General features: G+C 48.9%; 1 protein-coding gene across 5 annotated transcripts in view; it reads right to left on the bottom strand.

Moving 5' to 3' along the window:
• HERC2 (HECT and RLD domain containing E3 ubiquitin protein ligase 2) overlaps positions 1-24,793 on the bottom strand; it is a 415,490-nt gene that overhangs the window by 294,735 nt on the left and 95,962 nt on the right. For all 5 annotated transcript variants that reach the window (XM_075336618.1, XM_075336619.1, XM_075336616.1 and 2 more), the window contains exons 17-20: positions 15,728-15,928; positions 15,421-15,649; positions 13,118-13,242; positions 10,675-10,853 (exon numbers count right to left, since the gene is read on the bottom strand). In XM_075336618.1, the coding sequence (XP_075192733.1) occupies positions 10,675-10,853; positions 13,118-13,242; positions 15,421-15,649; positions 15,728-15,928 (734 nt within the window). The remainder of the gene's footprint in view (positions 1-10,674; positions 10,854-13,117; positions 13,243-15,420; positions 15,650-15,727; positions 15,929-24,793) is intronic.

The raw sequence follows: 24,793 nt of genomic DNA on the forward strand, positions 1-24,793 counted from the left end.
CTGGACCCGGTCTTAGACAATTTGAAGAAAAAAAATCACATCTTTACTACAAAGCCATTAAACATATCAAGAAAGCTCTCCTCAGGCTACAGCTATATGACGCTTGGAGATTGCAACACCCGGCGGTCAGGGATTACACTTTCTATTCTACACCGCACGACTCCTACAGTAGGATAGACTATATATTGATCCAACATTCAGCCCTTCCTTGGGTATCTTCTACAACAATCGGTAACATACTATGGTCTGATCATGCCCCAATCTACTGCGATTTGGCGATCCCTTCCCTCTCTAAAACGATGCGCCCATGGCGATTGAACGAGAGCCTGCTTGCGGACCCTGTATGTCTGGAGGACGTACAGGATTCCATAAGACACTTCCTATCAGATCACACTGCCGACACCACTGCCGCTATCTTTCAATGGGAAGCCCTCAAATGCGTACTGAGAGGGGTACTAATAAAACACGGCTCGCGTGTAAAAAAAGGCAAAGCCCAAGCTCTGAGTTCCGCCCTTCAAAATGTAGCCAAACTAGAACTAACTCACAAAAGTGCGCTCTCAACAGAAACATTGAGGAACCTTCTTAAAGCAAGACAGGAAGTAAAACAATTGCTAGATGACTCTTACAAACGATACCTTCAAATTGGACGCAGCCGCTTTTATGAATTTGGTAATAAACCGGGAAGGATGCTTGCTAGGGCCTTACGTTCACAATGCACCCAAAACTTTATTCCCTGCATTAAGGGACCCAATGATTCCATGGTCCACACAACGGCGGAGATTTCAGAAACTTTCTGCTCATACTACTCAAATCTATACAATCTTCCTAATCCGGTAAGGACTCCACACCCTGTCGCTTCCCCTTTCAGTATCCCGAGTTCAGAAGTGATATCTGAGCTAGATAACCCATTTACTCACACAGAATTATTGGATGTAATAAAAACTATACCAAGCAACAAAAGCCCGGGGCCAGATGGTTTCACAGGAAAATTTTACAAAACATTAGCAGACCTCTTATCCTCTTTGATGTTGGTAGCATTTAACTCTATCTCTGAGTCCTGCCCATTTCCTGCCCAATCCACGGAAGCTTATGTCACTGTAATCTCTAAACCGGGAAAAGACCCACATACCTGCAAGAGCTACCGCCCAATTTCACTTTTGAATACCGATCTAAAAATTTACGCAAAATTAATAGCAAATGGGCTGAGTCCTCTGCTCCCCTCACTGGTCCACCCGGACCAGGTGGGCTTTGTCCCAGGCAGGGAAGCACGGGACAACACCCTAAAAACGATTGATATCATTCATCATGCAAAGACTCATAAAATACCATTGATGGTCCTGTCCCTTGATGCTGAAAAGGCATTCGATAGAATTTCATGGTCTTCACTAGCACAAACCCTTACGTATATTGGTCTCGGTCCCTCTTTCCGTGAAAAAATATTTGCACTATACAAATCCCCAGCAGCTAGGCTAAAAATTAATGGCTCATTATCTAACCCTTTTACCATCCTCAATGGCACCCGACAAGGCTGCCCACTATCCCCCCTTCTCTATATACTAATCATGGAACACCTCCTGACTGCCATCCACAACACCCCTGAAATTCGAGGAATTAAATTGGCGGGTAAAGAGTATAAATGCTCAGCGTTCGCTGACGATGTACTAATTTATATAACCAACCCAGCAACCTCCCTGCCTAACTTGTTGGATCTACTGGAGAGATTCGGTAGGTGGTCCAATTTCAAGATTAATATGGACAAATCCGAGGCCCTCAATGTCTCTCTCCCTAAAGAGACGGTACAAGATTTGAAGACGCATTATCCATTTAAGTGGCCTGCAGGAAATCTCAACCTATTTAGGCATCCAGTTGCCCTCGGACCTGTCCAGACTGTTCCTTATGAATTTTCAGCCATTCCTCTCCAGATTGGAGAATAGCTTGGCCACTTGGGAGCGGACGAGTTTTTCCTGGTTTGGACGTATTAACATATTAAAGATGACTATCCTCCCCAGGCTGTTGTACCTAATACACACGATTCCCACATATATCCCAACCTCGTTCTGGGACGGTCTCAGGCGTCAATTTAAGAATTTCGTGTGGGCGTCAAAACATCCGAGGTTACGATGGGAAACACTGATACGTCCTAAGGGAGCTGGTGGGACGTGTTTGCCGGACTGTCGTCGATATTATTCGGTGGCAGCACATGCTCGTGTACTAGACTTAATTCATAGCTATTCGACGAAATTATGGGTACGCATGGCAACGGATGTGTGTCCAATTCTGATCGGAACCCTACCTTGGCTACGCTCTTCCCTTCTTCCAAATAATCTAGACATATCCTATACAACAGCAAATACACTGAAATCCCTGAACGTCCCTTCTCTGAAAAAAGGGCTGTTGGACGGTCATAGCCCCTTATTTCCCATTTCAGGAAACCCCAAGTTTAAACCGGGATGTACCGCCTTGAATTTTCTAGAATGCCCCAAATCCCGCCCACTACGTTTACACCAAGTGGCCCCCAATGGAATACTGCTGCCTCTTAACACGATCCTGGGAGAGACAACCCCCACTCCACGCCACGTATTTGAATATACCCAACTCCAGCACTTTTACGTATCAATCCCTGAGAAAGACACAATGATACGCCCTCTGTCTATCTTCGAATCGCTCTGTTTCGCAAAATCAACTATACCAAATGCAACCTCTGTTATGTACAAGTTGCTCTCGGAAAAAGATCTACTCTCCCTCCCTTCATTCTGTAAGGCCTGGGAGTCGGAACTTAATAAAACCTTTACAAAAATCCAATGGGATAAATGTTTCTCCCTTTCTCATAAATCACTCATAGCTTCCAAATCACAAGAAACAAGTTATAAAATAATATCGCGATGGTACAGGGTCCCAACTACTTTAAATGAAGGGAATTTTGTTTACTTACCGTAAATTCCTTTTCTTCTAGCTCCTATTGGGAGACCCAGACAATTGGGTGTATAGCTTCTGCCTCCGGAGGCCACACAAAGTATTACACTTTAAAAAGTGTAACCCCTCCCCTCTGCCTATACATCCTCCCGTGCATCACAGGCTCCTCAGTTTTGGTGCAAAAGCAGGAAGGAGGAAACTTATAAATTGGTCTAAGGTAAATTCAATCCGAAGGATGTTCGGAGAACTGAAAACCATGAACCAAAAGAAACGATTCAACATGAACAACATGTGTACACAAAAGAACAACCAGCCCGAAGGGAACAGGGGCGGGTGCTGGGTCTCCCAATAGGAGCTAGAAGAAAAGGAATTTACGGTAAGTAAACAAAATTCCCTTCTTCTTTCTCGCTCCATTGGGAGACCCAGACAATTGGGACGTCCAAAAGCAGTCCCTGGGTGGGTAAAAGAATACCTCAATAAAAAGAGCCAACAACGGCCCCCTCTTACAGGTGGGCAACCGCCGCCTGAAGGACTCGCCTACCTAGACTGGCGTCTGCCGAAGCATAGGTATGCACCTGATAGTGTTTCGTGAAAGTGTGCAGACTAGACCAGGTAGCTGCCTGACACACCTGCTGAGCCGTAGCCCGGTGCCGCAATGCCCAGGACGCACCCACGGCTCTGGTAGAATGGGCTTTCAGCCCCAAAGGAAGCGGAAGCCCAGAAGAACGGTAGGCTTCAAGAATCGGTTCCTTGATCCACCGAGCCAAGGTTGACTTGGAAGCCTGCGAACCCTTACGCTGGCCAGCGACAAGGACAAAGAGCGCATCAGAACGGCGCAGGGGCGCCGTGCGAGCCACGTAGAACCGGAGTGCTCTCACCAGATCTAATGAGTGCAAATCCTTTTCACATTGGTGAACCGGATTAGGGTAAAATGAAGGTAAGGAGATATCCTGATTGAGATGAAAAGGAGATACCACCTTAGGGAGAAATTCCGGAACAGGACGCAGAACCACCTTATCCTGGTGAAAAACCAGGAAGGGGTCTTTGCATGACAGCGCTGCCAGCTCCGACACTCTACGAAGCGATGTAACTGCCACTAGAAATGCCACCTTCTGCGAAACACGTGATAAAGAGACATCCCGCAGCGGCTTGAAAGGTGGTTTCTGAAGAGCCGTTAGCACCTTGTTAAGGTCCCAGGGTTCCAGCGGACGCTTGTAAGGTGGGACTATGTGGCAAACTCCCTGCAGGAACTTGCGGACCTGCGGAAGCCTGGCTAGACGCTCTTGAAAAAATACGGATAGCGCCGATACTTGTCCCTTGAGAGAGCCGAGAGACAAACCCTTGTCCATTCCGGATTGAAGGAATGAAAGAAAAGTGGGTAAGGCAAAAGGCCAGGGAGCAAAACCATTATCAGAGCACCAGGATAAGAAGATCCTCCAAGACCTGTGATAGATCTTGGCGGACGTTGGTTTCCTGGCCTGTCTCATGGTGGCAATGACATCTTGAGATAACCCTGAGGACGCTAGGAGCCAGGACTCAATGGCTACACAGTCAGGTTGAGGGCCACAGAATTCAGATGTAAAAACGGCCCTTGTGACAGCAAGTCTGGGCGGTCTGGGAGCGCCCACGGTTGACCCACCGTGAGATGCCACAGATCCGGGTACCACGACCGCCTCGGCCAATCTGGAGCGACGAGAATGGCGCGACGACAGTCGGACGTGATTTTGCGCAGCACTCTGAGCAGCATCGCCAGAGGGGGAAATACATAAGGCAGTCGAAACTGCGACCAATCCTGAACTAATGCGTCCGCCGCCAGAGCTCTGTGATCTTGAGACCGTGCCATGAATGCCGGGACTTTGTTGTTGTGCCGTGACGCCATGAGATCGACGTCCGGCGTTCCCCAGCGGCGACAGATCTCTCGAAACACGTCTGGGTGAAGAGACCATTCCCCCGCATCCATGCCCTGACGATTGAGAAAGTCTGCTTCCCAGTTTTCTACGCCCGGGATGTGAACTGCGGAGATGGTGGAGGCTGTGGCCTCCGCCCACAGCAGAATCCGTCGGACTTCCTGGAAGGCTTGACGGCTGCGCGTGGCGCCCTGGTGGGTGATGTACGCTACCGCCGTGGCGTTGTCCGACTGTATGCGGATCTGCCTGCCCTCCAGCCACCGATGGAACGCCTTTAGGGCTAGATACACTGCCCTTATCTCCAGAACATTGATCTGAAGGGAGGACTCTGTCGGAGTCCAGGTTCCCTGAGCCCTGTGGTGGAGAAAAACCGCTCCCCACCCTGACAGACTCGCGTCCGTCGTGACCACAGCCCAGGATGGGGGCAGGAAGGACTTTCCCTGCGACAGAGAAGTGGGAAGAAGCCACCACTGAAGAGAGGTTTTGGCTGCAAGGGAAAGAGAGACGTTCCTGTCGAGGGACGTCGACCTCCTGTCCCATTTGCGGAGAATGTCCCATTGGAGTGGGCGCAGATGAAACTGCGCGAAGGGGACTGCCTCCATTGCTGCCACCATCTTCCCCAGGAAGTGCATGAGGCGCCTCAAGGGGTGTGACTGGCCCCGAAGAAGAGATTGCACCCCTGTCTGCAGCGAAAGCTGTTTGTCCAGCGGTAGCTTGACTATCGCTGAGAGAGTATGAAACTCCATCCCGAGGTAAGTCAGTGATTGGGTCGGTGTCAACTTGGACTTTGGGAAGTTGATGATCCACCCGAACCACTGGAGAGTCTCCAGAGCGACGGTCAGGCTGTGTTGACACGCCACCCGGGAGGGTGCCCTGACTAGGAGATCGTCTAAGTAAGGGATCACCGAGTGGCCCTGAGAGTGTAGGGCCGCCACAACGGATGCCATGACCTTGGTGAAGACCCGTGGGGCTGTCGCCAGGCCGAAAGGCAATGCAACGAACTGAAGGTTTTCGTCCCCGATGGCGAAACGCAGGAAGCGTTGATGCTCGGGTGCGATCGGCACATGGAGATAAGCATCCTTGATGTCGATTGATGCTAGGAAGTCTCCTTGTGACATCGAAGCGATGACCGAGCGGAGAGATTCCATCCGAAACCTTCTGGTGCTCACATGCCTGTTGAGCAGTTTGAGGTCCAGAACGGGACGGAATGATCCGTCCTTCTTTGGCACCACGAACAAGCTGGAGTAGAAACCGTGACCATGTTCCTGAGGGGGAACGGGAATCACCACTCCCTCTGACTTCAGGACGCCCACAGCCTGAAAAAGTGCGCCGGCCCGATGGGGGCGGAGATGTTCTGAAGAAACGAGTCGGAGGACGAGAGCTGAACTCTATCCTGTAACCGTGAGACATCCGTAGCTGAGGTCTCTTCGGTTTGGACTGGGGTAAGGACGAGTCCTTTCCCTTGGATTCCTTAATAATTTCATCCAATCGCTCGCCAAACAATCGGTCGCCAGAAAACGGCAAACCGGTTAAGAACTTCTTGGAAGCAGAGTCTGCCTTCCATTCGCGTAGCCACATGGCCCTGCGGACTGCCACCGAATTAGCGGATGCTACCGCTGTACGGCTAGCAGAGTCCAGGACGGCGTTCATGGTGTAGGACGAAAAAGCCGACGCCTGAGAAGTCAAAGACGCAACTTGCGGAGCAGAGGTACGTGTGACCGCATTAATCTCAGACAGACAAGCTGAGATAGCTTGGAGTGCCCACACGGCTGCAAAGGCCGGGGCAAAAGACGCGCCTGTGGCTTCATAGATGGATTTCACCAGGAGCTCTATCTGCCTGTCAGTGGCATCCTTGAGCGATGAGCCATCTGCAACTGATACTACAGATCTAGCCGCCAGTCTAGAGACTGGAGGATCCACCTTGGGACATTGAGCCCAACCCTTAACTACGTCGGAGGGGAAGGGGTAACGTGTGTCATTAAGGCGCTTAGTAAAGCGCTTGTCCGGAAAAGCTCTGTGCTTCTGGACAGCATCTCTGAAGTTAGAGTGATCGAAAAACGCACTCCGTGTACGTTTGGGAAACCTAAACTGGTGTTTCTCCTGCTGCGAAGCCGACTCCTCTATAGGTGGAGTTGGGGGAGAAAGATCTAGCACCTGGTTGATGGACGCTATAAGGTTATTTACTATGGCGTCCCCTTCAGGTGTATCAAGATTGAGAGCAACGTCAGGATCAGAGCCCTGAGCTGCGACGTCCGCCTCATCCTCCAGAGAGTCCTCAAGCTGAGACCCCGAGCAGCGTGAGGAAGTCGGGGAATATTCCCAGCGAGCCCGCTTAGCCGGTCTGGGACTGTGGTCCGTGCCGGAGTCCTCCACGTGAGACCTAGGGGCCACCCCGGGAGCACCTGCGGCGCAGACCGAGAGGGGCCTGGAGGTGATGATCCAACAGTGCCCGGGGCCTGTGTAAGGACCGATCTGGACTGCAAGGCTTCTAGTAGCTTAGCAGACCATTTGTCCATAGACTGAGCCATGGATTGTGAAAGCGACTCAGAGAGTTTCTCAGCAAAAACTGCAAACTCTGTCCCTGCCACCTGGACAGGGGAAGCAGACAGAACCGAGCATTGCTCACAGTGAGGGTAGGTGGAACCTGCAGGTAACATAGCCGCACAAGAGGTACAGGTTGCAAAATAACCCTTTGCCTTAGCGTCCTTGCTCCTTGTGGACGACATGCTGTTGTCTCCTAGGAGAGTGATCACTGAGGGTATATTGCCAAAAGCAAAACAACTCAGCCGAACAGAGAAAATATATACAAATATATATATATATATATATATATATATATATATACATACACATATATATATATATATATACATACACATACTTCGGCACCCTAGGGGGACCAGCACCGGGTGACCGGTGTGGCTTACCGACCGCCCAAAGCGGTGTGTGTCCACCAGATTCCCTGCCTTGGGTCTCCCAGAGCTGCAGGGCTCGTTCCTGAAATCCTCCACCGGCAGAATGTGTTGTAAAAATGGCTGCCGGAGCTCTCAGGGGAGGAGGGAGCCGTGGGCGGCGACTAGAAAAGTGCGGGAATCTGGTGCCCCACAGTGATCAGTGAGGGGGGGAGGAAACCTAAAGTATGCTCCAGCCCTCACTGCCGACGTCAGGTCGACCGTCCCGCCCTTACCCCTGACTGGCAGGTCCGGGGGCGGGAGTTATGGTACTAGGCCGCATGAAGCCGGGGACTAAATTTAATACCGCGGCCGACAAACAGGCGCGGTCGGCGCGGAAGTCCCGGTCGTCACAAAACCAGCAGCAGCTGCAGCGTCTGTGAGACAAGCGCTCCATGCACCGTCCCCATGGGGACACAGAGTACCTTTATATGCAGGGCCCTGTCCCTGATGATACAAAGTCTCCTGTCCGGCAGATTCCCTCAGGGGCTGCGGAGGGAGCCCGGTCCCAGTGAATGGATGACCGGTTAGGATCCCACTTCTCCCAGAGCCTCTAAGGGATGGTGAAGGAAAACGGCATGTGGGCTCCAGCCTCTGTACCCGCAATGGGTACCTCAACCTTAACAGCACCGCCGACTTAGTGGGGTGAGAAGGGAGCATGCCGGGGGCCCTGTGAGGGGCCCTCTTTTCTTCCATCCGATAAAATCAGCAGCTGCTGCTGACTAAAATGGGAGCATGAGTGGCTGTGTGCCTCCTTCTACACAAAGCATAAAACTGGGGAGCCCGTGATGCACGGGAGGATGTATAGGCAGAGGGGAGGGGTTACACTTTTTAAAGTGTAATACTTTGTGTGGCCTCCGGAGGCAGAAGCTATACACCCAATTGTGTGGGTCTCCCAATGGAGCGACAAAGAAAACTGGTTTCCAGAGGTGCCGGATACATGCTGGCGTTGTGGAACGGAGCTGGGAACGATCTCACATATATGGTGCTCCTGCCCGACCCTGCAAGCGTTATGGAACGGAGTCCAGGAGGTAACGGAGATCTCAGTCCCAAAGTCTCCAGAAGCAATCCTGCTCTATATGATCCCTATGTCTATATCTAGATACAAAAAATCACTACTCAGACATCTATTGCAGGCCGCAAAAACAGTAATCCCCAGACACTGGAGATCCATGGATCCCCCGTCTTTGGAGGAATTGTTTGAAGAAGTGAACCTGACACACCGTATGGAGTTACTAGTGGCAGGTTCCGACCAGGAAAGGGATAAAGTCGCCAAGACTTGGTTCCCCTGGGAAGCATTCTTATCGTCTCCCTTATACCGACATATCCTGAAATAAAGTGCAATGTGAAATATCTTTTCTTCTCTGTCTCTCCTCTTACGTTATAGCTTGCTCTCTTTCTTTCTCTTATATTTGCTTCTTCTCTCTGGTTATGGTAGCGAGTTCCCCAAGTTGAGGGACGAAGGCTAGGAATATATTAGAGTATTTACAAGACCTTGAAAAGGCTTTGTATTCATTCATTTGGCCACCAGGCCATAGACACCAATGCGATCAGAAGAGCCTTATATGGTGACAGTTCAGACAGCTAAACTGATCATTTCCTAGCTTTTCGTTATACTGAATTTTTTGTGACATATTCCATAGTGTAAATGAACCATTACATGTTTTTTGATGGTCTTTTATGTTTGTATGTGAACAATCTGAAAAGCAATAAAAACCTATTGCCAGAAAAATGATATAGCAAGCTTTCAGACCATCAAGGCTTCTTCTTCAGGCAAATTACAAAAAAGAAATAAAAGTTTTTGTTATTTGCCTGAAGAAGGAGCCTTGATGCTCTGAAAGCTTGCTATATCATTTTTCTGGTTAGCCTATAAAGGTATCACTCCTAAAATACTTTTGTATTTCTATGTAAAAAAAAATTACAAAATGTGAGGAACTTTATAAAGTACAGAACACCTATTTTCTTTCTGCAACATGACTGTAAAATTGTATTTCTCAGTGATTAAAAAATAAAGAGTATATTTTACTATAGTCCTATGAAATATTAATGTAACGTCTTCTCAAAATTCTGCACTATGCTGTTCCTCAATAATTCCTCCAAGAAATAAATTACCAACAGTAAGTTACCAATAAGGGTTGTGTCCTTACAGAGTCTGACATCGGCCAATCGGTGCTGGTGTCTCAGACGGTTAGGACACACCCCTTTAAGGTGGAATCTTCAAAAGGGAATTACAGAGGAATAAAACAGAATATAGCGATGATCCAGAACCGTTATCAAATGGAGCAATTCAAGCATTTACAAATAGACATCTCAGAAAAGCTGACAGCGCCTCAATAATGAGGTACCTTACAAAACATTTAACATCAAATACCAACATCCTTCAAATTATTCAACAGGCTAGGGGTAATTAGGGGGAAAATGGAAAGACATTTTCATTTTAATCTACTCATGAATGAAAATTAGCCAAATCTTGAATATATTTTATTTTATAATACATTACATAGCTTACCATAAAGAACAGGTTTTGTCTACCCTTAAAGGGATTGCCCAGGTTTGGGGTTCAAGTCTGCAGTAACTATGTGAATCTTCACAACGCGCACAGTGCATGCTCTCAGGATGCTCAAGGCGGTCAAGGGACTGCAAGTATGTGATCTGCATGCCTCCAGCCACATTCCGACTAGAAGTGTCCGGCCTTGCTCAATTCTCTTGTATTAAGCTAGGCTGCACATATCTAGTTGGTATTATGCAAATTGCTTATTTGTGGCCATGCGTCCACCTGATCCTGGCGGCAAAGAGTCCTGACAATGCACAATGTACACGCAAAAAAGTCATTATTGGAAAATAAGGTAAAATCTTAAAATGCTTAAAAACTGAACTGCAACATCAAAAGAATGCAAAAATACCTAAGTAATTGCTGTATGAGCTGTACTAGAGGTAAGGTTTGCTTTCCCGCAGACTCATAGATCCCCGTGTTTATTAAGTCTTTATCCAGTGGAGTGCTGCTCCTATGCATAGAGGACACATTGGCTTCCTGCTCATCGATTTCCTTCTCTTTCTGGGCCTCTTTCTTGGCTTCAATATCCTATTAAAACCATCACAACAACAGAGATTATAAAGCTACAATCAATGACAATGGTTAATCATCAACTACCATATATCCTCTCTATTGCTTATATGATGGACTATGTTATTCAAATGTACATTGGCTGTGCTACCCTGTACGGTATATGTGACTTTTTATGGGTATCAGCCATATTTGTGTGCAGATTCATATGCTAGATAATTTTCCATGATGGCTATAGTCTGGCTCAGGGATACATAGGGATAGCCGTCGAGGAGGGAGGGCGCCATAGCACGATTTCTGGTGTGCCAACCTCCACGGTTAAGTACGGGATTCTTAGGGTTCACAGCCCCTGCCCCAATTGCAGTTCAAATTATATGTGAACCACGCAAACTATTTGCATATGTGTTTCTACACCTGTTATTAATATATTACTATTAAAAGGATACGTTTTTAAGTGCTTTTGGTGTAGTCTTGAATTTATAAGGGCCCTTTATATTGGTATCCCTTTAGTGTTGCGCACGCAACTTCTGGATGAAATTTATATGCCAGACCTGCCTGCTGCTCATTGATAGAGAAAGGTGCAAATGTTCAAAACACTTTAGGTGTAATATCCTATTTTGGCCACTAGAGGCCCTCATTGAGGTCCTGTGATGTCACATGTTCAGGACTGCTTGGAACTACTCCGTGCATGGTGACCAGCCGGGGCACGCATTCCTCTAAGGCTGCTTTCACACATCCGGCTTGAGCTCTGCGGCTCAATCCGGCTGTGCAAGCTATGCAACGGATGCGGTGAAAACACCGCATCCTTTGCATAAGTTTTTCCTTTGCGGCCCGTCCGGTTTTTGCCACTTGCGGCATGCTACTGAGCATGCGCAGTGGCAAAAACCGCATGCGGCGGCTGGATGCGGTTATTGCCGCATCGCGTCGCATCCGGCCGCCATAGGCATGCATTGAAAAATGCGGCGCGATGCGGTTTTTTTTGCCGCACGAAAAAACGTGCCAGGCAACGTTCCATCCGGCCGCCGCATCGGCTAAATCTGCCGCATGCGGCAAAAACCGGATGGAACGCAAGGCCATGCGGCACAATGCGGCACTAATTAAAGTCTATGCAGGAAAATCGCAACCGGCAGCAAAAAAAACGGTTGCGATTTTCCTGCAAAGTGCCGGAGTGTGCCGCATTGCAGAAACCGGAGGTGTGAAAGCAGCCTTACAGACTATTTCCTACTCCTCAGTGACATAAGTATTGTGCCTCTGTATTTCATCAGAATACCAGTGTGCGACTACCATCAGAGCCCGGATTTTGGGGTACAATGATTGGGAAGTAAGACAGGTCTGCCACCTTTATCCTGATTTCATCCATATGGAATAGTCATATAGCACCAGCCAGTCATACAATATCAACTGGTAGTGGATATTTTCACCATTTGGGTGGATGAGGCTTATGAGGCCTGTACCAATTCTTGCAGCCACAAACTTGTTTTCAGAACATAGAGGGTAAAGGTTGTGATTTCTTAGGCTGCTTTCACACCTCCGGTTTTTCCTGTGCGGCACAATCCGGCGCTTTGCAGAAAAACAGCAACCGGTTTTTTTTTTTGCCGCCGTTTGCGTTTTTTTTGCATAGACTTTCATTAGTGCCGGATTGTGCCGCATGGGCTTGCATTCGGTCCGGTTTTTGCCGCATGCGGCAGATTTAGCCGATGCGGCGGCCGGATGGAACGTTGCCTGGCACGTTTTTTTGTCCGGCAATTTGCAATGCATGCCTATGGACGCTGCATGTGGCGTCCTGCGGCAAACACCGCATTCGGCCGCCGCATGTGTTTTTTTTTCCACTGCGCATGCTCAGTAGCATGCCGCAAGCGGCAAAAAACGGACGGGCCGCATGTCAAAAACTTATGCAAAGGATGCGGTTTTGTCGCTGCATCCGTTGCATAGGTTTTAGAGCCGGATTGGCCGGCTCTGCTAAAACCGGGGGTGTGAAAGCCGCCTTACTGAAACAGCTTGCAGTTATCCAGTTTTTTTCTCTTGTAGCTGCCATGTTATAATAATCAGTGTGGTTACAGAGGTTTAGTGTTTTTGGAATATAATGTGATCTTTATTTTATTTGATGCTAGAGTAATTCGTAAACATTAAAAAAAAAAAAAAGGTATGAGGTTACAGAAAAAACTAAAATACTAAAATGGAGGGGAAAAGCATCCTAACATAACAGAAAACAGCACTATACAATGAACTTGGAAAAACAGATCCAAAAAATCCCAAGGGGCAGATTTTCATGGCTGCCGTACCTGAATCTCCGCAGTTATCGCAGTGTTTAGTGCACATTCTAATCCTCCGTCAGCCATTAAACTGCTCACCAGCAGGTCAATCATAAAGCGGCGGCCTGGACTTATCGACATTTCATTTCCAGATGCTAAACAGAATTGTGAAAAGAATAAAAACTTTACATAATAATCTCACAGAGTAACGCAAGAGGAAACATTTAACCAGAGCGGTCACCGCACTGTAGTGATGAAAATTACCATTACTAGCTATATGGGTAGTGCTGTCCCAGGTGAAGACACATGCAGTGAAGCATGGCGTACAGCGTTATCTGCACATGTGACGGACCTCCTACACATGCACTATACAGAGAATATCCTAATTCACTACCCATATTCAGGACATCCAAGGACGGCACCAACCATGTGACTAGTGGCAGATAACCTGTATACAGCGTGTGGCTGGTTAGAACAATACAATATACAGATTATGAAGAAACATGACGTGACACCTATTAAAGAGCATGATGAATGGGTGTTAGATATACAGGATGAAAACCAACGCACAGGGTCCCTTCAAATTATACAAGAGCAACAGACAATCCATTAATAGAAAGACTAGTAGGCAATAGCCTTGCTACAAGAGATCAAGTGGTCAATCCATCAATACTGGCGTTTCAGACCCCCGCCATGATCCTGCGCTGGAGAAAGATGCGCCAAAATCTTTAAGAGATGTGCGCTTCTTAATAAATTCAGCAGATCTGTCAGACGCTGTGCACCAGCATCAGAAATGCAATCAAAACTCAGACTGGAGTATATTCCTGTCTTAACGTACACCACTTTTTATATCATAAATTGTGACAAATATTTTCCCCATGTTTGGCCATGTCCCCTACAATTACGACAGATTCACTTTCCAAAAAGCTGGTATTGAAAAAAATAAATATGATTTATGGTGCAAACTGATTAATTGCAGCCAAATCTCAATACATATATGGTAATTGAAAGACATTTTGATTCTTCTAAGCTTTCTCCTCTCCAATTCACCTTGAATACAGCAGCTACGGTTGTATTTCTGGCTAGCCCCTACACTGATGACTCCACCCTGTGCCAGTCATTGCACTGGTGACCCATCTGCTACAGATTAGAACATAAACTTATCGCACTCACTCAAAAAGTGCTCCACAGTTCTTCACCATCACACATCTCCTCCCTCATCTGTCCAGCCTGATCTAAGACTAACATCCTCCATAATCTGTAACTTCCCACTTTTCTAATGCTGCATCAGTTTTATGGAATGCACTACCCCAGACAATTTAATTGATAACTAACCCCCACATTTTAAGCATGCTGTTAAAACACATTTCTTTAGACAGGCCTTTCACCTCACATCAACTGTTCCCTGTTCCCCTTTTCTAATTTTTCCTCAGAATCTGGTCCCTACAATTCATTTGTCTCAGAACATCTTTCATGCAGCCAACAGCACTTAGCAACCATACTTCGACCAATGCTGGCCGATTACGGCTTACGAAACTTAATTCGAAAACCCTTATTTACTACAATGATATCTGGACCGTACATATGACCTTTTTTTACCTATTGTGAATATAAATAAAATGTATTATTACATTCCTTACATAGGATTACATTTTCATGAAGGACAGAAATTATAAATAAAAATAGCACCAGAAGACATATCAGGTTCCTTGTCACTGCCCTTTAAATGGAGACAGACTTGCAGACAGGCCGCAGAGTGTCGCCCTCCGACTTATAAAGACTTACTTTAATAAAAGCTTTATATAAGTAGGCAGTTGTTGATGTATAATCCCATCTTCGAGGCATATGAGGAGTTTCACTTTTCCAAAAAGGAATCAAAGTTTCAAAATGAACACATTTAAAAAGGGAACAGAAGGAAACGATGGTTGGAAGAATAGAAGGAACAAGGCAAAGAGGAAGACCAGCGAACCACAGACTTGCTACTATCAAGATAACGGTGGAGGAGACCCCGTGGGACTTATCTAGACTTGTACAAGATCGATCTTTCTACAGAGCCTTCATCCATCAAGCCGCCATGGCTTAAAATCGATCTTAAAGCCGGTAAAAAAAAAAAAAAAAAAAAAAAAAAAAGAAGGAGACAACAAACCTGAGGAACTCTTACACAAAATAAAAATGTATTAGGGATTAAGCATGATTGCTGAGGGCTGCATGCGGCCACTTGCTTGTACTGTGGAGGGGGTCCTACCTGTATGATGCAGGTTATATAGAAAGCATGACTCTAGGAGACACTGAAGCGAGAATGTCACAGTTTTAAAGCCAATCATTTAACATACCGGCATTAGGTAGCAGGGCTGATAGAGCTCTGGCTCTTTCCTCAGCCGTGGGCAGGAGAACAGACCATCCACTTTGCAGAACTGCTTGGGCGGCTGACTGCACGGTATTCAGTACTCCAGCGTTACTCGCCAATGTAACCACTGTCTGCTTCAAACTGTTCAGCAAAGCACTTCCAAGTCCAAGCCCTAGACACTCCGGGTCTATTTGATGGCTAATAGCAGCATGTAACTGGAGGGAAGAGAGCAGTGTCAAGAACCAGCTCAAAAGAAGGAACATAGCCGAATCTCCCTAGAAGAATAAAATCACCTGCAGCCGAAGAAGGTTGAGTGTTGCTACAGCCATACATTCCTTCTCTTGAGGTGGTGGCCAGTCTGAGCTCCCGTCCATTCCTTCGCTAACTTGGCGCAAAAGGAGATCAAGCTGTTCAAAGGTCATGGAGCACACATCTACCACAAAAGGCACACGAAGACCAATGGACCACTCCGAGCATGAAGACCAGGCAAAACTCTAAGGAGAAAGGCACACACTGGGATTTAAGGATTGTGCTTACATGTTCCTCTCTCCATATTCACAGACTTTACTGAATGTGCTGTTCCAATAGAAACCATTGTATTGAGATCTTAAAAAATAAATGTTCAAACATTTAAAAAAAAAAAAAAAAAAAGAATTTTGTTTACTTACCGTAAATTCTTTTTCTTATAGTTCCGTATTGGGAGACCCAGACATTGGGTGTATAGCTTCTGAGTCCGGAGGACACACAAAGTACTACACTAAAAAAGTGTAGCTCCTCCCTCTGAGCATATACACCCCCTGGATAACCAAATCTAGTGAGTTTAGTGCAAAAGCTGAAGGAGAATAGCCACCCACAAGTAGAGATAGAGCAAGAACCGGAACAACCGGAGCCTCTGTCTACAACAACAGCCGGTGATAACACGCGGAAGGTATGCAGACTAGTCCAAGTGGCATCCTGACAGACCTGCTGAGCCGTAGCCTGGTGCCTGAAAGCCCAAGAGGCACCGACAGCTCTGGTCGAGTGTGCTTTGATCCCCTGCGGGGGAGGCACCTGAGTACACTGGTAGGCATCGGAAATGGCCGACCTAATCGAACGAGCTAAGGTCGACTTAGAAGCCGAGAGGCCCTTACGCCGACCTGTGGTTAGCACAAAAAGAGAGGTGCACCGCCTAAGAACAGCGGTGCGAGACACATAGATCCGGAGCGCCCGCACCAGATCCAGAGTATGCAACGCTTTTTCAAAGCGATGAACAGGAGCCGGACAAAAGGAAGGCAGGGAAATGTCCTGGTTAAGGTGGAAAGGAGAAACCACCTTAGGGAGAAAGTCCGGAGTCGGACGGAGAACCACCTTGTCTTGATGAAAAACCAAAAAAGGTGACTCCGAAGAGAGCGCAGCCAAATCAGAGACTCTCCTGAGGGAAGTTATGGCCACTAGAAAGACCACTTTCTGTGAAAGACGAAACAAAGAAGCCTTCCTAAGAGGCTCAAAGGGGGGTTTCTGCAAGGCCGTGAGGACCAGATTGAGGTCCCAGGGATCCAAGGGCCGCCGGTAAGGCGGAATGATGTGAGACGCGCCCTGCATGAAGGTGCGCACCTGAGCCAGCCGGGCGATACGCAGCTGGAACAACACTGAGAGCCGAGACCTGTCCCTTGAGAGAATTGAGGGATAGTCCTAGCTGCAGACCGGACTGTAGAATGGACAGGAGGGTCGGCAAGGAAAAAGGCCAAGGAGTATGGCCGGAAGAGCGACACCAGGAGAGGAAAATTCTCCAGGTCCTGTGATAGATTTTGGCCGAGGAAGACTTCCGAGCCAGAGTCATAGTGGAGATGACTTCAGGAGGAATACCAGAAGTCGTCAAGATCCAGGACTCAAGAGCCACGCCGTCAATCTGAGAGCCGCAGAATTCTGGCGGAAAAACAGACCTTGTGAGAGAAGGTCTGGACAGTCCGGGAGATGCCACGGCACCTCTACGGACAGATGGAGCAGGTCTGGGTACCAAGCTCGCCTGGGCCAGTCCGGAGCAATGAGGATGACCCGACAGCCCTCCATTCTGATCTTGCGCAGGACTCTGGGCAAGAGAGCTAAAGGGGGAAACACGTAAGACAGACGAAACTGGGACCAATCCTGAACCAGAGCGTCCGCGGCAAAGGCCTGAGGATCGTGGGAGCGAGCCATGTAAACCGGAACCTTGTTGTTGTGCCAGGATGCCATTAGATCCACTTCCGGAGTGCCCCACTTGCGGCAGATTGACCGAAACACTGCCGGATGCAGGGACCACTCGCCACTGTCCACGGTTTGACGGCTGAGATAATCTGCCTCCCAGTTTTCCACGCCTGGGATGTGGACTGCGGATATGGTGGACTTGGAGTCCTCCGTCCACTGAAGGATGCGTTGAACCTCCAACATTGCCAGGCGGCTGCGTGTCCTGCCTTGGTGATTGATGTAGGCAACCGCTGTCGCGTTGTCTGACTGGACTCGGATGTGCTTTCCCGCCAACAGGTGGTGAAAGGCTAAGAGAGCTAGAAGCACAGCTCTGGTTTCCAGCACATTGATCGAGAGGGCTGATTCGGACGGAGTCCAAGTGCCCTGCGCTCTGTGGTGGAGATATACCGCTCCCCAGCCGGATAGACTGGCATCCGTGGTGAGGATCACCCAGGACGGGGCCAGGAAGGAGCGTCCCTGAGACAGAGAGAGGGGCCGAAGGCACCACTGAAGGGAGCCCCTGGTCTGTGGCGACAGAGCCACTAACCTGTGCAAGGAGGAAGGCCGCTTGTCCCAACAGCGGAGAATGTCCAGCTGCAGAGGACGCAGATGGAACTGGGCAAAGGGAACCGCTTCCATTGACGCCACCATCTGACCCAGCACCTGCATTAGGTGCCTGATGGAATGACGGCGGGGCCTCAGCAAAGAGCGCACCGCCAGATGGAGGGACTGCTGTTTGACTAAGGGCAGCTTCACAAGTGCCGGCAGAGTCTCGAATTGCATCCCTAGGTACGTGAGCTTCTGGGTCGGAGTCAGAGTGGATTTGGGCAGATTGACAAGCCACCCGAATTGGACGAGAGTGGCGAGAGTGAGCGAGACACTCCGCTGACAGTCTGCACTGGATGAAGCCTTGACTAGGTCGTCCAGGTAAGGAATCACTGCCAACCCCTGGAGGTGCAGAACCGCAACCACTGCTGCCATGACCTTGGTGAATACTCGAGGGGCCGTGGCTAACCCGAAGGGGAGAGCCACGAATTGGAAATGTTCCTCTCCGATTGCAAAACGTAGCCAACGCTGGTGTGAAACTGCAATTGGCACATGCAGATAGGCATCTCTGATGTCGATGGATGCCAGGAAATCTCCTTGGGTCATTGAGGCAATGACTGATCGCAGAGACTCCATGCGAAAATGCTGCACCTGAACATGCTTGTTGAGAAGCTTGAGATCGAGGATGGGCCGGAAGGAACCGTCCTTTTTGGGGACTAGGAAGAGATTTGAGTAGAAACCTCTGAACCGTTCCCGGGCGGGAACCGGTACAATTACTCCGTTGGCCTGCAAGGATGCCACGGCCTGAGAGAAGACGGTGGCCTTGGAGCAGGGGGGAGTTGACAGAAAAAATCTGTTTGGCGGGCTGGAAGAAAATTCTATCCTGTAGCCGTGGGAGATGATATCCCGCACCCACTGATCGGAGACGTGTTGAAACCACACGTCGCCAAAGTGGGAGAGCCTGCCACCGACCAAGGACGTTGCTGGCGCGGCCAGATAGTCAAGAGGAGGCTGCCTTAGTGGCAGCAGCTCTTGCGGTCTTCTGAGGACGCGGCTTCGTGCGCCAGTTGGGTTTTTGGTCCTTGGCTGAGTTAGTGGACGAGGCCGAGGGCTTAGAGGACCACCAGTTGGAGGAACGAAAGGAACGAAACCTCGACTGGTTCCTGCCCTGGACAGGTTTCCTGGTTTTAGTTTGTGGCATGGAAGTACTCTTCCCGCTAGTAGCTTCCTTAATAATTTCATCCAGTTGTTCACCGAACAGCCTGGACCCAGCAAAAGGGAGCCCAGCAAGGTACTTCTTTGAAGAAGCGTCTGCCTTCCACTCTCGAAGCCACAAGATCCTGCGGATAGCGAGGGAATTAGCCGAAGCCACCGCAGTGCGGTGAGAAGCTTCCAGCATGGCAGACATGGCATAGGATGAAAAAGCTGAAGCCTGGGAAGTTAAGGCAACCATTTCGGGCATAGATTCCCTGGTGAGGGAATGCATCTCCTCTAGAGAAGCAGAGATGGCTTTGAGAGCCCACACTGCTGCAAAAGATGGGGAGAACGAGGCCCCTGCCGCCTCATATACAGATTTGGCCAGAAGGTCAACCTGGCGGTCAGTGGAATCTTTAAGAGAGGTGCCATCAGCCACTGATACAACTGTCCGGGCTGAAAGTCTAGACACCGGAGGGTCTACCTTTGGTGAATGAGCCCACTCCTTGACCACCTCTGGTGGAAAGGGAAAACGGTCATCAGAACTACGCTTTGGGAAGCGTTTGTCAGGAGAGGCCCTAGGCTTGGTCACAGTGGCCTGAAAACTGGAGTGGTTAAAAAACACACTCCTTGTCCTCTTAGGCAAGGTAAACTGGTGCTTTTCTGCCAGAGAGGGTTGCTCCTCTGATACTGGCGGATTGAGGTCCAGTACAGAATTAATGGACGCAATCAAATCACTAACATCTGAGTCACTTTCGGACAGATCAATGGGGCACATGGAGGCCGCCTCCGAGCCCCCAGTAACGGCATCCTCCTCGTCCTGCGAGTCAGCTCTTGAATCAGAGCCGCGGGACGAGGAAAGAGAGGGAGCCCTGCGTCTCCTCTTAGGAGGACGGGGTCTGGGACCAGATGAAGAATCCTCTGTGAGCTCCGCTGAGAGAGCCCTAGCAGCAGAGGCGCCCTGAGAAGGGGGCTGATGTATGTTCAGCAAAGTCCGGGACAGCTGTCCCATGGAGTTGGCAAAAGATTGGGAGATTGACCTAGAGAAGGATTCTACCCAAGCCGGGGGTTCAGCCACCGGAGCCGGAGCAGCCGGAGGGACCACTGTGGGTGCGATTCCAGGCTGAGGCATTGTCAGGTTAGAGCAGGCATCACAATGTGGATATGTGCTCGGTTCAGGCAGTATGAGCTTACATGCAGTGCATATTGAGTACAGCCTTGCTCCTTGTGTGAGACATGCTGCTGAAGTGGGGGCTCTGAGCCAGAATGACCCCCAGAGAGTATATAAGCAGGTCCACAACCGGAGGTTGTGGCTTACCAGACCGTTTGTGTGCCCTCCAGATCCCACAGCCCGGACCCCCAGACAGATTAGCAGGGATGCTGCAGCCAGCGCCGATCGCTGAGAGAACGCTGATAAAATGGCGCCGGAGCGAGGAGAGGGGGCGGGACCTACTCTGAGAGCGGGATCTGGAGGGCCAAGGAGATTTACAGGGGAGGGGACATTTACTCAGAGAGGAGTGTCCCTCCCCTGTGCCGAACGGCCGCTGGGCGAAGCCGCACTGTCCCTCTGCATGATTGACATGCAAGGGCAGTGAAATCGAAACTAGGCCTCAGGCGAAGCCGGGGCCTAAATTTAAGCTATGCGGCCGGCGCGCAGTCTCCATCGGCACGGTTCTCAGGTGACAACCAGAGAACCGGCCGGAAATGTCAGAACAGTTACACAGCACACTCTCCCCAACAATAAAGTACAAGGGACCCCCCGAACATAAACGTCTCAGATACTTAGCTTGTGAGACGCAGGGTTTCAAGTCCCTGGGGATGAGTGCTCCGTCCAGCAGGATCCTGAAGGGCTGCGGATGGAGACCGGTCTCCTGCAAAGCAGGGAGAACCGTGCTGGCTCCCACTTCAAGCCAGAGCCCGAGGGATGGTGAAGGAGCGCGGCATGTAAGGCTCTAGCCCTGGAATCAACCTTAGCAACACCGCCGACACAGTGGGGTGAGAAGGGACATGCCGGGGGTCCAGGCTTGGACCCGCTTTTCTTCAAAAACTTTCCAAAATGAAAAATCAGATGAGACTGCATGTGTGGATGTATGCCTCCTGAACACAAAGCAATGAACTGGCTAGATTTGGTTATCCAGGGGGTGTATATGCTCAGAGGGAGGAGCTACACTTTTTTAGTGTAGTACTTTGTGTGTCCTCCGGAGGCAGAAGCTATACACCCAATGTCTGGGTCTCCCATAGGAACGATAAAGAAAATATATGTTATAAAGGAAAGGTCTACAAATGTTGAACCAAAGTATTAAAATACAGATTTCACATGTGCAACTGGCTAACATGCTGAAAAGAGTTGTTCTCCAATTACATTTCTACCCAACCTACAGTTTATAATAAAATACTTTCTATTCACCTTCCTCAGGCCCAATGACGCATCTCCGCAGCTGCTCCTGGGGCTGGCATTAGAGGTGGGGCTTCCATCATCTTGACAGCGCTGCAGCCAATCAGTGAGTTCCACCGGTCTTCCAGTCTAGACGGAACATCCCTTCACAGCAGACAAGCTTACAGATTGGCTGCCGAGGTGTCAACATGACATCATTGCTGTAGCCAATGCCAGGCACCACGAGCAGCGGACGAGACTCGCCAGTGGACCTGGGAAAGGTAAGCACAGCACTGTTTGTTGTTTTATACGAGAATCCATAGTAGAGAATTAAAAATGGAATGACCCATTTAAGTCCAGACTAGTCTAAGAGTATCCTGTTCTATAGCTTACAATGAAACTGAAGACCATTACTTTATGAAGTTCTGGCAGATAGGAGGTTAATGAAAGAATACAAAGCTAAATTGTGGCAAAACATGAAAAGCATGGACTGCTAACAAACGTAGTAAGCCAGAAACGGTCATGAAACTGCATCTTAAGGTGGTACCTGTCAACCGATTCAAGTTGCCCAAACCATGGGAACCATGAATCGGAGCTTGGCTGCAAGATTATAGGTAGGTATATCTTTCTATGAATTGCTTTGGCGATCCAAAGAAAAGACAGTTTAAAGATCCAGCCGAGAACCATAGGAAGAGATGAGACTCGTCCGGCGCCACAACATGGCCAGCTTCTCCCCATATTGCTCCAGGTGATTCACAAGTCCCTCCCTATGTACATACATGAAAGAGACATGTTAAGTAGCTAGAACGGTGCTGAACTATTCTCGTCTCGCTTTACACTCTGGCTAGATCATTAAACCAGGTTTTCTCAGAAACTATGGAGCCGTTACAGAAAAAACATTACTGGCTGCAATTGGATTCATGCTGCCCCTAGATTTGACAGCATTAATCAACTGACAAGTTCCTTTTAACCCCTTCACGACCTTTGATGTATTGGTTTCCGTGCACATGCTGGTTAAGCTGATCAGTCAACATGTGACTCTGTTAACTAGTTAAATCCCGCTGTCAATCCCTGACAGTGATATTTAACACGTGCCGGCAGGGAGCGCGCCATTCCCTGCACCCATCGGTGGTCCTGTGACATGATCGTTAAGAGCCGATGGGTCGTCCTGATAGCCGGGGATCAGCTGATGACGTAGTTCCTGTGAACACCGCATGAGCGCTGGCATTCATAATAAGACATTTCTGCTGCTCTCAGCGGTGCACTGCTCTGTACAGCAAAAGCCATCAGACGATTGCAGCGTCAAGTCCCTTAAGAAAGCTAGTAAAAACATTTAAAAAAAAACACATTTGGCATCCCCGCATTCAGAAATGCCCGATCAATCAAAATATAAAATTAATCTGATCGGTAAAGGGCATAATGAGAAAAAAAAAAAATCAAACCAGCACAACATTTTTTTTGGTCACCGCAACATTGCAATAAGAGATGATCATCTGCACCAAAATGGAGTAATTAAAAAAAGTCAGCTCAGGAGGCTGAAAATAAATAAATAATAAAAAAGAAGGGAATTTTGTTTACTTACCGTAAATTCCTTTTCTTCTAGCTCCTATTGGGAGACCCAGACAATTGGGTGTATAGCTTCTGCCTCCGGAGGCCACACAAAGTATTACACTTTAAAAAGTGTAACCCCTCCCCTCTGCCTATACACCCTCCCGTGCATCACGGGCTCCTCAGTTTTGGTGCAAAAGCAGGAAGGAGGAACTTATAAATTGGTCTAAGGTAGATTCAATCCGAAGGATGTTCGGAGAACTGAAACCATGAACCAAAAGAACAATTCAACATGAACAACATGTGTACACAAAAGAACAACAGCCCGAAGGGAACAGGGGCGGGTGCTGGGTCTCCCAATAGGAGCTAGAAGAAAAGGAATTTACGGTAAGTAAACAAAATTCCCTTCTTCTTTGTCGCTCCATTGGGAGACCCAGACAATTGGGACGTCCAAAAGCAGTCCCTGGGTGGGTAAAAGAATACCTCGATAAAAAGAGCCGAAAAACGGCCCCCTCTTACAGGTGGGCGACCGCCGCCTGAAGGACTCGCCTACCTAGGCTGGCATCTGCCGAAGCATAGGCATGCACCTGATAGTGTTTCGTGAAAGTGTGCAGACTCGACCAGGTAGCCGCCTGACACACCTGCTGAGCCGTAGCCTGGTGCCGCAATGCCCAGGATGCACCCACGGCTCTGGTAGAATGGGCCTTCAGCCCTGAAGGAATCGGAAGCCCAGAAGAACGGTAGGCTTCAAGAATCGGTTCCTTGATCCACCGAGCCAAGGTTGACTTGGAAGCCTGCGACCCCTTACGCTGGCCAGCGACAAGGACAAAGAGCGCATCCGAACGGCGCAGGGGCGCCGTGCGAGAATCTAGAGCCGGAGTGCTCTCACGAGATCTAACAAGTGCAAATCCTTTTCACATTGGTGAACTGGATGAGGGCAAAAGGAAGGTAAGGAGATATCCTGATTGAGATGAAAAGGGGATACCACCTTAGGGAGAAATTCCGGGACCGGACGCAGAACCACCTTATCCTGGTGAAACACCAGGAAGGGGGCTTTGCATGACAGCGTTGCTAGCTCAGACACTCTCCGAAGTGATGTGCCTGCCACTAGGAAGGCCACCTTCTGCGAAAGGCGTGATAGAGAGACATCCCGCATCGGCTCGAAAGGTGGTTTCTGAAGAGCCGTTAGCACCCTGTTAAGATCCCAGGGTTCCAGCGGACGCTTGCAAGTTGGGACTATGTGGCAAACTCCCTGCAGGAACGTGCGGACCTGCGGAAGCCTGGCTAGACGCTTTTGAAAAAACACGGATAGCGCCGATACTTGTCCCTTGAGAGAGCCGAGAGACAAACCCTTGTCCATTCCGGATTGAAGGAAAGAAAGGAAAGTGGGTAAGGCAAACGGCCAGGGGGTAAAACCCCGATCAGAGCACCAGGATAAGAAGATCCTCCAAGCCCTGTGATAGATCTTGGCGGACGTTGGTTTCCTGGCTTGTCT

This window comes from Anomaloglossus baeobatrachus, chromosome 2 (genome assembly GCF_048569485.1).
Source record: "Anomaloglossus baeobatrachus isolate aAnoBae1 chromosome 2, aAnoBae1.hap1, whole genome shotgun sequence".
NCBI lineage: Eukaryota > Metazoa > Chordata > Amphibia > Anura > Aromobatidae > Anomaloglossus > Anomaloglossus baeobatrachus.